General features: G+C 53.0%; 1 protein-coding gene across 2 annotated transcripts; it reads left to right on the top strand.

Annotated features, from left to right (window-relative positions):
* Positions 1-1,421: 1,421 nt before the first annotated feature.
* On the top strand, positions 1,422-12,352 carry FRMD7 (FERM domain containing 7). Of its 2 annotated transcripts, none has more exons than XM_041396607.1 (12): positions 1,422-1,478; positions 5,448-5,552; positions 5,880-5,922; positions 7,208-7,241; positions 7,902-7,999; positions 8,123-8,237; positions 8,420-8,567; positions 9,646-9,741; positions 10,006-10,169; positions 10,395-10,463; positions 10,559-10,634; positions 10,758-12,352. In XM_041396607.1, exons 1-12 carry the CDS (start codon positions 1,422-1,424, stop codon positions 11,790-11,792), a joined length of 2,040 nt encoding a protein of 679 aa, XP_041252541.1. In that variant the 3' UTR covers positions 11,793-12,352. The 2 variants fall into 2 exon arrangements, with proteins under 2 accessions (XP_041252541.1, XP_041252540.1); XM_041396606.1 differs by having other exon boundaries at positions 7,163-7,241.
* The last annotated feature ends 91 nt before the right edge of the window (positions 12,353-12,443 follow it).

Here is a 12,443-nt window from a genome sequence, read left to right as displayed (position 1 = left end):
AGCCATCCCCTCCTGGAGCACAATGGACTCAGCTGATTTGTGGGGCAGCTTCGTGGGGAAAAGCAGGTTGGCTTTGATTTTCAGGCTCCTTTTTGTCTTGGTTAGCAGAAAATTTACATGTTTTTCTGTGGATAAAAAGCTTCATGGTCTTTCTCTCTGCACCAGAGATGACAAGGTATTATGTTGCCCTGATGGCCTCCGTTTTGACATCCTCAGGAATATTGGGGAAGTGTAAGAGAGGCCATGGCAAATGGTCTGGAGTGGCTTACAGTGGAAGTTGCAGTAAAAACAGGCAAGGGAGCACCAAGCAAAATCTCTGCAGCACTAAACGTGTTTTTTTTGGTTTGCTGAGCCATGTTTCTATCTCTCTGGTCCCACAGGATGGTGTGTGGTTGTGACTTTTTCCAGCAGTAATAATGACCCCCTAAGCCAGTCCAGTGCCTGCCTTTGGCACCGCTCAGTGCATTTATGTTGGAAAGTGGGGGCTCCTGCCCAAAGGCTGCTTTCCCCCAAGAGCTCAGTGAGGCAGCCTCTGATGGGGGAGAGGAGCCAGAGGGGTCAGAGAGCTGCTCATGGCCCTGCAGCACGTGGGGCAGAGAGGCAGCACAAGTGTCCCCAGGCAGCCAGCACGCCGAGCAAGGCTGCACAGAGCAGCCAGGGCTGAGCCAGGGCTCCGAGGGTGGGGGGCTGGCTCTGCCACTCCGAGGATGAGCTGATGAGTGGGGACATGGGCTTTTCAGATTTGAACTGGAAACCAAGTTGTCTCAAAGGAGACTTCACTAAGCTGCTCTACCACGGTGTGAGCTGGGAGTTAGGAGCAGGTTTTCCTCTCCAGATAGGACTCACAACTGGTTTCGAGTCCAGTTGGAAACATTTTCCAGTCTCTGGTGAAGGACATCAGCCCATCCACACATTCCTCAGTGGACAGGACATGATGTGCCCACCCCATGGAGCCAGCACAGCTGCCAGCCAGCTGCTCTGCCAGTGCACCCTGACCAGAGCAGAGCAAGGGTGGCACTCACTGCTGGGTGACTTTGGCAGCAGAGATGCTCAGCTCTTCCCCCCTGGCCCGAGGTACCAAGCGTGGGCTTGCTTTGCCCTTGCATTGCTCACCACCAGCTGTGAGAGCTGAGCATTTATCTCCCCCCTGTTAATACACCCATAATTCACAGGCAGAAAAAGTCTTTTATTGCACTGGTGTCATTTAAACCAAGGGACGTATGGGTTTGTTGGGGTTTTTTTAATATTTTCAGGCAGTCAGCTCGTTTGCTCCAGCCTCTGCTCCACATCTGTGAGTGCAGCCTTCTCCATCCAGCTGAGAGGGAATTATGTGTGCAAGAGGAGTCAGGGCTGCCTTCCCAGCTCCTGGCTCACACTGCTAGCACTGCCGTGCCTGCTGCACACCAGCTGCGTGCCCGAGGATGCTGCACCTGAAAGTCCAGTTCCTGGATGACTCCCAGAAGATCTTTGTAGTTGATGTAAGTGGGTATCATATTCTTACTGATTTTTTTTTTTGTGTTAATTATTTAATCATTGCTGCTCTGAAGGATTGCATGGTGTCTGATAGCTTCTTGTTTTCAGCTTTAAAAAAACCCAGCAAACAAACAAGAAAACCAGTCTCAAATTCAAAATTAAGCTTTCTAGAACTAATTGGTAGGTGTTTTTTGGTATCAACATACTCCTATGCTCCCCTGTTATTGGCATTATTTATGAAAAAGGAGGAATAGCTTTTGCTTACCTGATGTGATCTTTAGTAAATCAGTTAATATGAAGTGGTGGTCTTGACAAGTATCGAGTTCTCTCATTTGTCTGGCTGCCAGTGTAAACATTCAGCAAGGAAGTAAAGTCTGGGAACAGAATAAAAATAGCATATTTGTCCAAGTTATCCCTGTTGAGAAACATCTGCACACATCTTCTCCTGGGCTTTCAGCTGAAAAAGAAAACTGTGTGGTTTTGTGAATAGCTGAGGAAAAAAACTCACTCTGTCTTATTTTCTGCATGACAACATCCACAACACATTGTGATTAATAATTCACATTTAACAAATGCTAGCTCTGAACTAGGATTAAAATATTAAGTATGAATATCTATGGTGTTAGATTTATGCATATGTGTACAGATAACTGGAGGCAGGTATGTAATGTCTGTGTGTTAGAAGCATCTTTTTACAAGTGTGATTGCACATTTACTGTTGGTTAGGGTTTCATAATCACAGTAGCTAACTTAGCTAATTCAAATAGATTTGTTCTAGTACTTACCTGCATCTCTTGTGGGAGCAGGGTGTTTAATATAAAATGTTTTGGTTTTTTTCAAGTTCTGTTGCTTTTCTTATACTGTCCTCTTCTGTGGTTTATAGCACAGCTTGAGAACTGCTCTCTCAGATGCACGGCTCCATTTCTTTGTGACAGTATTTTGCACAAAAGAGGATTATAAAGCAATTCCATGCCTTGACACAGTATGGAAGTTGTTTGATTTAGTTTAATTAATCTATCCTAGTCCAGGAGTCAGCTCAAAAATGAGACTAGTCATTTTAAAATGCCTTTCCCTCCTCCCCCCATTGATTAGATCAGGTCATAGTGAGACCCAATTCAAAAGATTCTTCTGCTACAATGTTGCTGCATTTTTTTCCACCTCTGTTTTCTTATTTGCTCAAAAGGCAGCACTATAGCTCTGCACGACATGTTATTGCAGCAAATAGCTTCCATTAGAGGAACTCCTGGTCATTTCCTTTTTTAGCATGGAATGGTATTGGAAACCCCTTTTAGGCATTTCATGCATTTGCTGCTGCTGGGTGGGTACGATAAATGAGTAGCTGAATTAGTGACTTCTCCAGTATAAAAGGAGTGCTTTGGGCTAAGTTTTGAGCAGATCTTTTAAGCAACTCTTCCCAAACCCCTCCTGACTTTGGAAAGCTCTTTTGAATGAGAAGTACTTCAGTGTAATGGGAGGGAAAGACACAAGAGAGAGAACACAGGTCTGACTGCCCCTGCTCCTCACACTCAGTGTCAACATCTCCACCTGCCTCACGTGGTGACACAGCTGCTGGCATGTGCAGCAGGGTCTCCTTTCCAGGCTGCTTTGCATGAGAACCAGTTCCTCTCCTGGTGCTGGATGCTGACCCAGGAAGGTTTCTGCCTCCATCTGCATCCTTGCTGACATTTGGGACCACTGAGTTCCCAGGATTTCCTCCAGCTGAGCACCGGAGTGGTTCCTGGGGTAACAGGTCTGAGCCCTCGGGGCAGGGCAGAGAGGGGCTTGGCACATCTCTGAATGTCCCCACTGTGCCCTCCCTGCTGAGCACCCCATGGCAGGGCCTGGGATGCTGCAGGCAAACCAAACAAACCCAGAAAAGGTAGCTGCTGAGGCCGAGTGAAGCACAGAGCCTCCTGCGGTCATGTGTCCCTTGTAAAGCCGGGAATTCCTTGCCAGGAGGTGTGTGGCCTTGGTGGCAGAGGAGCAAGGGCACAGGGAGGCTGGTGGCTTTTGATGCATGACATCCTGTGCTGATGGGGCAGGCATGTCCCAAGGTGGTGGTAAAAAAATCACACCAAATCCCATGAGCTGATGCTCACCCCTAACCCATGGAGCTGGGTGTAGCAACCTGTCCGGTGGGAATGCTGCAGAAACAGGCTTGGCCTTTGGGCTGCAGGTGCTGCCAGAGTCCCTCTGGGGACACGGGGGGGGTGTGTGTGTCCCGTGTGTTGCACGTGTTGCTGTCTGCCCCTGGAAGTGCCTCTGGCTTTCTGATTCTGCTCGCAGTCCCAGATGCTCTCACTGAGCAGTGCAGGGCAAGTGCAGCCTCTCCTTTTCACCTCCTGCTCTGGGGTTTCTGCCTGTGGGTGCTCACCTGGCCCTGCAGCATTCCCAGAGGCACCTGAGGGCAGGGACGTGGGACAAACAGCCCCACATGCCATGTTTCTGCCTTGCACTGTGCCCCCCCAGCACAGAGCCCCCTTCCCTCCCTCGGTGCAGGGCTGATGCTGCTGAGCACGACTGCGCCCCAGTGCTCGAGGAAGGACTGCCCTCAGCACCCCAAAATCCAGCACAGGACACCTGCAAGCAACACTCTGCAAGAGAAAGGCTCTGCTTCTAAAGCACCCCCTGCAGCAGCAGGGCTGTGGCTCCCAGTGAGCAGGTTTTCCTGGGTTTGGGGCTGCTCCTGTCCCGTGGTGCCTGCCCTGGGCAGTGCCGGCCTTGGAGCAGAGCAGGTCACTCCCCTACACATATGGTAGGTAATAACCCAGTAAGAAATTGTCTTTCCTGGCTGCCTGACAAAGGCCAAGGCCTTTCATGCCTGAAAATTTTAGCTTGGAAAAAAAACATTTATAATTTTTTTAATTACCCTTGTGATCCAGTAATTTTGAGGAGAACTGGGAGTGCTGCAGAGCGAATGCTGTTATTATGCTATCACTTTTCTGCAGCCTTTCAGCACAGAGCCAGCAATTTCATCCCAGGAGAAGCCCTGAAAGGTGGTTATTAGTGTGCATCACCACCAGCAGCCAGGTCCCTCCCATCCCTGCTGGGGACAGCCACTGCCACAGGGAACTGCAGCCTGTCTTCCCCTCCATCACCCAACATGTGATAATTTAGCAGCTGTCTAACCTGGCCTCTCTGCTCCAGCCTGCTTTTGCAATAACCATTACTTCTTTTTGGTCTGCTTTTCACAAGCTGATGAAGCAGGTTCATGGTTCATCAGGGTTTTGTTGGGGTGGGTCACTGCCATTTTAATTTTTGGTGCTTTCTGGAGCATTTTCCAGAGTTGGGGGCCTCCTGGTTTGTTCTCCAGCCAGGTCACACAGCATGGCAACAAGTCAAGAAAACACCCTCCAAGTGTTTCTGTTTACTGGGAATAACTACAGCCTGGCCTCCCTTATCAGCATGTAGCACCACTTAATTCCTGTTGCTAAAGCCCATGGATGACTCAGAGCCCACGGCACAGGATCCCTGGTCCTGTTGCTGTTAATTACCATGAACCATAATAGCAGCTCATCCCCAGCTGTTGGGACACACAACTCACTGCACAGGTTTGAGGGCTGCTCCGTTGGCTCTTAACTAAGCACGTTTGCCATGGCTGTCCCTGGTTCAGGCAGGTGCTTGTCCTGGGGATCTCTCACTGGTTTGCCAGGGACAGAACTGCCCACACAGTGATAGCCGTGAACAGCGAGTCAAAACATGGTTTATTTTCTCTTGCTCTCCTTTCTGGTTTATGTTCCTTAATAAAGGAGAGAAGTGATGGGAAGGAATCTGATTTCCAAAAGCAGGGAGCACAGCATGCAGTTGTCCTGTTGTACATGCTGAAGCATTTATTGAGTAAGATTCTGCTGCTGCATGGTCAGGAAAGGGGTGCAGGAAGGGAGCTGAGACTTCTCCCCATCTCTCTGAAATCCCATCACAGCTGCTGCCAGCATTGCCTAACCTGCTGCTTCTGTGCTGTGTTTGTTTGCTAGCAAAAATCCTGTGGGAAAGGGCTCTTCAACCTCACCTGCAGCCACCTCAACCTTGTGGAGAAGGAGTACTTTGGGCTGGAGTTTCACAGCCAGGCTGGGAACCAGGTGAGCACGGCTGGAACTGCCAGTGCCTGCATGGCTGGGGATGGTTAGCACCTCCCTGAAATTCCAAATGGAAAATTCAATGGAAAGTTTTGCCATGATGGCAGAAAAACCCTGAAAATGGGATTTATCACTGGGGCTTGTGGCTCCCCTCCTATCTACAGCTCATGGTCTATCCACAGCCATCCGTGTGGCACTGCCCAGCAGGACACTTGTCACAGCAGCCAAGCTGGCCAGCATGTTCATGTTGCATTCTACCATGCTGCTGCTGCTTTTGTTCCCCATCTCTCGTGCTCTTTATTTACCCAGCTCTTCTTTGCTTTATTTCAGGTCTGGTTGGAACCACTAAAACCCATAACAAAGCAAGTGAAAAGTAAGTGTTTCAAGAATAGAATTCTTATAAATCATTACCAGTGACAGTCTAGCACAGACACATTCATGCAGTGTTGTTTTTGGGGGACAGGATCTCTGGCTTCCAGCACTTAACCAGGCTCATTTTAGAGGGTGAGGCTGGGCAGGATTGTTTGCAAGGACACCTCAGTCCATACAAAATCCTGCAGAAATACCACTGCCTTTGCAATCTGGTATCTGCACCATTTTAGGCTGGAGCTGTTACTAATCTGCCAGCTTGGCAGAGGAGCAGGGGTGGCTGAGTGCCTGTGTGGCCGTGCTGGCAGGGTGACAGGCCCTGCTCCTGCGTGCCCTCCTTTTCCCCTTGCAGCTCAGTGGCCCAGGCACCTGCGTGGGGCAGGGTCCCCCCTCTGCCCTGCAGCTCCTCCCCAGCCCCCAGAGATGCTGCAGAGGCTGACCTGAATTCAGGCCCAGCCTCCTCTCCCTGGCCATGACCAGGGTTAACTCAGTGCTGCTTTCAGCAGCCTCTTTCCTTCCCCACGGTATTTTCCCCAAGTACACGATGGTTGGGAGGTGACTGAGAGCTTGGGGCCATGACCCCAATCTTTGCCATGGGGTTGGCTGCAGAGCAGGGTTTGCATGAATTTCCCTGAAAGGGGAAAGCCTGATAAGCAGCCTTCCCTTTCTGGGTGCACCACAAATGGAATTGTTGCAGGCACCTATTTCCTTTACCCAGTGCCTTCTGGCCTGTCCCTCTGAGCCATCCCAGGGTGTTCTGTGACAGTCAGTGCTTACATAATTGCCTCCCTCCCTCCACACATTTTGCCTTGGGCTTGGCTGCTTGTTCTCACTCATCCCACAAAAAAACCCTTTGCCCAAGCAGCCTCCAATGGATCTGTTGCATCCCAAGTGCTTGGAGGGCTGAGTTTGACACACAGCCCCAATGATGGCATTCACACCAAGGCTCTGGCCATGCTCCCTGGCACCATCTCATGGAAACCCCCTCCAAAAGGGATTTTTGCAATTTAAAGAATTGCTGGGGCATTTTTCTCTTTAGTATTCTTTAGATATCCAAATCTCTATTTGCATCCATTGGTAATACTGGGGGTCTGGGCAGGCTGGTTTTGGGGGGGCAGGCTGTAGTCCCTGATTTGTAAGGGTCCAGGTAATTTACTCTGTAAGGAGGCAGCATGTGTGAAGAGAGTTGTAAATGTTCTCAATAGACATGTGAAAGAAAACTTATGAAGATGTTGTGTTTTAAGATCCTAAGGAGGTTCTTTTCAAATTTATGGTGAAATTTTTCCCAGTGGACCCCGGCCACCTGAGAGAAGAACTGACCAGGTACAGTGCTTGTTTTATTGCTTTCTTACCACAGTCCTGGGTTTTTGCAGTGTGTTAATTCTTTATCTTCATCCACCCCAGCCTGTCTGTGTGCAATTGTTATCCTAAGTATCCTAAGTATTATGCTTTACAGAACAAAACCAGAGAATATCTTTTCTTGATCCTCTGTTTTTAAACACAATCCACTTGAAGGATCAGCTGTCTTATGAGGCTGCAATTTGTTTACTGCCAAACACTTTAGCAGTTGGGCACAGAGTCTGACTGCTCAGACTAGCTCCTGCCTCAAGCAGTGTTCTGAGAGAACAACTTTAGTTGTATTTTTAAAAATGACATTGTTAGCTTCCACAATTTTAGAGAAAGCATTGCAAACAGGGACTAAGAATAAAACCAAGACAGTGCTTCTGCAGAACGTCGGCCCCAAGGGAGGCAAATGCCCTCCAAAACAGAAAAGAATGTTAATTTTGAAATCTACTAATGAGAATTTCAATGCAGGGATGTGCTGGTCCTGCTGGTGCCCAGCTGCAGCCTTCTGCAGGGGCTGCACGCTCATCCCGTGACCCTGCAGATGTGCATCCCATGAGATGTGGGAGCAGGCACGGCCCTCAGGGCTCAGCCCAGCACCCAGTTCCCCGCAGGGCATGCTCCTGTCCCCCTCCACAGGTACCTCTTCACCCTCCAGATCAAGAAGGACCTGGCTCAGGGGCGGCTGCCCTGCAGCAACAAGAGCGCAGCGCTGCTCGTCTCCCACCTGCTGCAGTGTAAGGGCGAGCAGTGCCTGCAGGGCCGGAGCCTTCCCTGGGGATGGGCTTTGGCTGAGAGCCAGGGCTCCCCTCTGCCTGACCGCTCACAGCCTAATCCATGCTCTCCCCGTGTCCCTAAAGCCGAGCTGGGCGACTTCCACGAGGAGACAGACCAGCAGCACCTGGCCACGCACAGGTACCTGCCCAACCAGGAGTACCTGGACAACAAGATCATGCACTACCACCGGAGGCACAGGTAAGGGCTGCCCAAAGCCCCGATGCACCTCTGCTGACACCATGCTCCCACCAGCAGGCAGGGCTGGCGGTGGGGTGGGCGTGATGCCAGCAGGTGCACCTACAAAACTGCTTTTTTCAGCCCATTTCAGCGTCTCCCTTCTCACGCCTGTCTCTTCCTGTGCTTTTGTTTTGCGTCCCCAGAGGGAAGACGCCGGCCGAGTCGGACGTTCAGCTGCTGGACGTGGCCAGGAAGCTGGAGATGTACGGGATCCGCCCGCACCCCGCCAGCGACGGCGAGGGGACACAGATCAACCTGGCCGTGACACACATGGGCGTGCTGGTGCTGCGGGTGAGCCCGGGGTGGCCTCTCCAGCTGGAGGTGACCCTTCTCCCCTTTGAGCACCCCAAACTCTCCCAAATCCTACAAGAGGGCACGCGTTCCACAGGCCATGGGGGTGAAGGGGATGCTGTGGGGTTCAGCCCCACCGTCCCTGTGTGCCACTGAGCGAGCCCCAGCTCCGCTGGCCCTTGTCCCACGAGCGTGGTGGCCGTGCGAGCAGCACAGGCTCCACGGCTCTGTCACATGTGCTCACCGTGTAATCTTCCAGCGAAAATAGCCCCCCGTGTGTGTGCAATTACATAACGCTGTAATCACGGCCGAGCTGCTCGGTAAATACAGACTTCCTCCCAGCCAGCATGAGGCAGCGCTCCGCTCCCACACCGGCTGATTCCAACCTGGGAACATCTTGTCACAGCAAAGAAAACAAACCAACAAACCCAAACATAAAACCTAGCCGTGGGTCTGCTGTTGGTAATTAGTGCTGCCAGACCTGGTTATTTATTCAGAGCCATAAACACCCCTCACGCGTGATTAGAGCATCTGTGAGCCCATTAAAATCTGGGCTCTCGCAGAGAGCTGAGAGGGTCCTGGTGCCGCAGAGTGGAGTAACATGATTTTTCCTGGTTCTGCCATGTGGCTGCATCTAACCTTGTGCAAAGTGATAACAGAGTAATAATGTGTGCTTGCAGCCTGCTTAAACCGGGTCTAAAGGGGTGGGGGTAAGCTGAGCACTGCTACACTTCCCAGCAAAGGAGGGGAGAATTTTATTTCTTTGGAGCATGGATTCTGCCTTAACTCACGTGATATTTGAGCTGGCACAGATAGGATTCCCTGCCTTAACCTCTCCGAGGTTTGTCTGGGGATCTTGGACTTTTGCAAAGCGTTTCAGCAGGCAGAGTTAAGCCCTGAACCTTAATTTCTACTTGTAGAACCAGCTGATGCAGAGTCAAACACCAAACCCCAGCAGCTCCAAGAGCTGCATTGGAGTCTGTTGCAGTGTCCTGTGAGCTCAGGCCTTGGCCCAGTACATTTCTGTATTTACAGGTTGCCCCATCCAGCTGTAATTGTTGTGTGTTTGTCCATGCAGGGCAATACAAAGATCAACACCTTCAACTGGTCCAAAATTCGCAAACTGAGCTTCAAGAGGAAACATTTTCTCATCAAGCTCCATGCAAATATCTCTGTAAGTACCACACCACAGGCAGCTGCTGGGCTGGGGAGCAGACAGCCGGGGATGAAAGGACAGCCACACAAAGTCCCCAGTTTTGAGTAAAATCCATTCCTGCTGCTCATGATGGTGCTCCTTCTTGAGGGCTGCTCCTGTGTCCCCAGCAAGGTGACAGAGCACTGCCTGGAGCCACTGACAGCCCATATGGGGGATCAGGAGGACAAATGGCTGAGCTTGTCCTGTGCTCCTGACCCCGGCTGTCCTGTCTCTGGCACACAGGAGCTGTGCAAGGACACGCTGGAGTTCACCATGGCCAGCCGGGACACCTGCAAAGCCTTCTGGAAGACGTGTGTGGAGTACCACGCCTTCTTCAGGCTCTCTGAGGAGCCCAAGTCAAAGCCCAAAGCCCTTCTGTGCAGCAAAGGTTCCAGCTTCCGCTACAGGTAAATTCCCAGGGGAAACCCAAACTGCTGGGGCTGGGAAGGGCCTGGGGATGGCTCCGAGCGTCCCTTTTATGCCAGCCCTGTGTGAATCTGAGTGGGTGATGACAGCTACTTCTCCTGGAGAGACCCCTGCCTCGGTCCTGCTGCATCCCCTCACACGGGGCACACGGCCTGCCCGGGGCTGGGGCTGGTGGTGCTGCTCACGTTTCTCCCTCCATGCTGCAGTGGCAGGACTCAGCGGCAGCTGCTGGAGCACGGGAGGAAGGCTAAGATGAAGAGCCTGCCCTTTGAGAGGTACCGGGGGCATGGAGGGGGGCGATGCCTGAGGGGATTGGGGACAGGGGAAGGACCCTCTTGGCCACACACCTACCCTTGCTCTTGTCCTGCAGGAAACACTACACATCCCGCTATGATGAGAGGCAGTGCCGCTCCTCCCCGGACCTCCTGACGGATGTATCAAAGCAGGTGAGTCCCCATGGCATCAGCAACAGCTCTGTGCCAGGGTCTTGGCATTGCTGCCCCAGCTGGAGGCCAAGGCAGACCCTTAGCTCTGGTGCTCCCTTCCCACCTGCTCTGTGCCCTGCCCAGGTGGAGGAGCTGCGCCTGGCCTACGGCAGCCGGGGCTCCTACCACGCCAACGGTGTGCACGGCTCCGAGCCCACCCTGGACAGCCGGCGCCGCAGCTCCACCATGGAGGTGACATTTGCCGCTGAGCTGGAGCGCTCCAAGCCCGAAGCATCCCCCACCTTCCTGCCCCACTCCAAAAGCTCGTCTGCCTTCCCCCTGCTCTACGCCGAGCTGGAGATGGAGCGGGCGTGGGAGCCCATGGACCTCTTCGGAGCCAGGAATCCCTTGACGTCCTTTCGGCCCCACCAGCAGTTCGCTGGGAACAGTAAAAGCACCTCTGTGGGCAACATGCGGGAAGTGAGCGCCCGGCAGCTGGTGTACACGGATGTGCCCTGTCCCCTGCCCGTGCTGGCCCCGGCCCCCCCGGTGCTCTTCTATCTGGACAGGGCGCTGCAGCCCCCGTGCCCTGCACTGGCCCCTGCCGAGGACACAGCAGGAGCGGCCGGTCCAAGCGGCCCCGTGGCAGCAAAACCCCCCCGGCAGAGCCCGAGCGGGACCCAGGCTGGGCAGCTCCATGGTGAGGCTGCAGGCACGGCCACGGGCACGAGCATGGCGGGGGAGAGCAGGTCACTGGCTCGCTCCTTCGATTACGGCCTTCAGGAGCAGCCTCCCAAGCGGTCTCTGAGCCAGTCGGACATGAAAACCATCCGCTTCCCCTACGGCTCCGAGTTCAGGCCCCTGGGGCCGTGCCCTGCTCTCAGCAGCCGGAAAGGCGGTGTTTTTTGGCACGTCCCAGCCCAGCAAGGGCTGGCTCCGGGGCTGCGGCGCTCCACCGAGCGCTACCTGGGCAGCAGCACCGAGTCCAGCGACTCCGACTCGGACCTGCTGGCCGCCGACTACTGCTCCCTGTACGGCCGCGTGCTGCGCTCGCCCATGGCCCGCGTGCGGCTCTCCTCGGGCAGCCTCCAGCTGGATGAGGAGGACGAGGAGGTGTCCTTCGCCACCAGTGCTGCTGAAGAGAGGATTTCCAGAGGGGCCTCCAAGTATTTCACCTAGGTGCCTGACACCGGCCAGAGGGAGCAGAGGTGGCCGGTGCTGACCCAGGGTCAGAGAATGGTGACACTCTTCGTTTGCAGGTCTGCTTACAGCTTATGAAACATTGATGGGATCGTGTTGTGCGAGTGCTCTTAGCTATAGAGATGTGTTAATGGACATCAGGGGTGTGTTCAGAAGTATTCAACCCCTGCACCACACTTGGAAGCTGGTTTGCCTCTGCCACCACGCTTTGAGGGGGGGGGGGGTCTCAGTTCAGCCAGAGATCTCCTAAAGTCCTGCTAAGTCCCCATGTCCTGCCCAAGCTGATGCTTGGAGCTCAGCTGCTGGAGTCTTCATGAGGGCGAGGGAGAAAAGAAAAAGAGACTCAGAGAATAGTTTCAGCTGCTGTTTTCCCAGCTGCACTGGAGGGAAGGGTGTTTCAGGCCCTTTTGGAAAGGAGCAAGATCTTCATGGGAGGCTGCTCCTTGAGCTGATGCCACGTGGACAGGACAAAACCCCAGCACAGAGCCCACCTCCTCCACTTGTCTCACCTCCCTCCAGTGCTGCAGGGAGAACCTGGCACGCAAAGACAAGGCTCTGTGTGTGGCTGTCTTCTCCCTGGCCAGTTTAGAGGATTATCCTTCTCCAGAAATACCTCAGTAGTGCTTGTCA

This window comes from Onychostruthus taczanowskii, unplaced genomic scaffold, assembly GCF_017590055.1.
Source record: "Onychostruthus taczanowskii isolate IOZ18803 unplaced genomic scaffold, ASM1759005v1 scaffold13, whole genome shotgun sequence".
Taxonomy (NCBI): domain Eukaryota; kingdom Metazoa; phylum Chordata; class Aves; order Passeriformes; family Passeridae; genus Onychostruthus; species Onychostruthus taczanowskii.
Note: the sequence above shows the minus strand (reverse complement) of the source record. Positions and strands in the feature narration are given on the sequence as shown.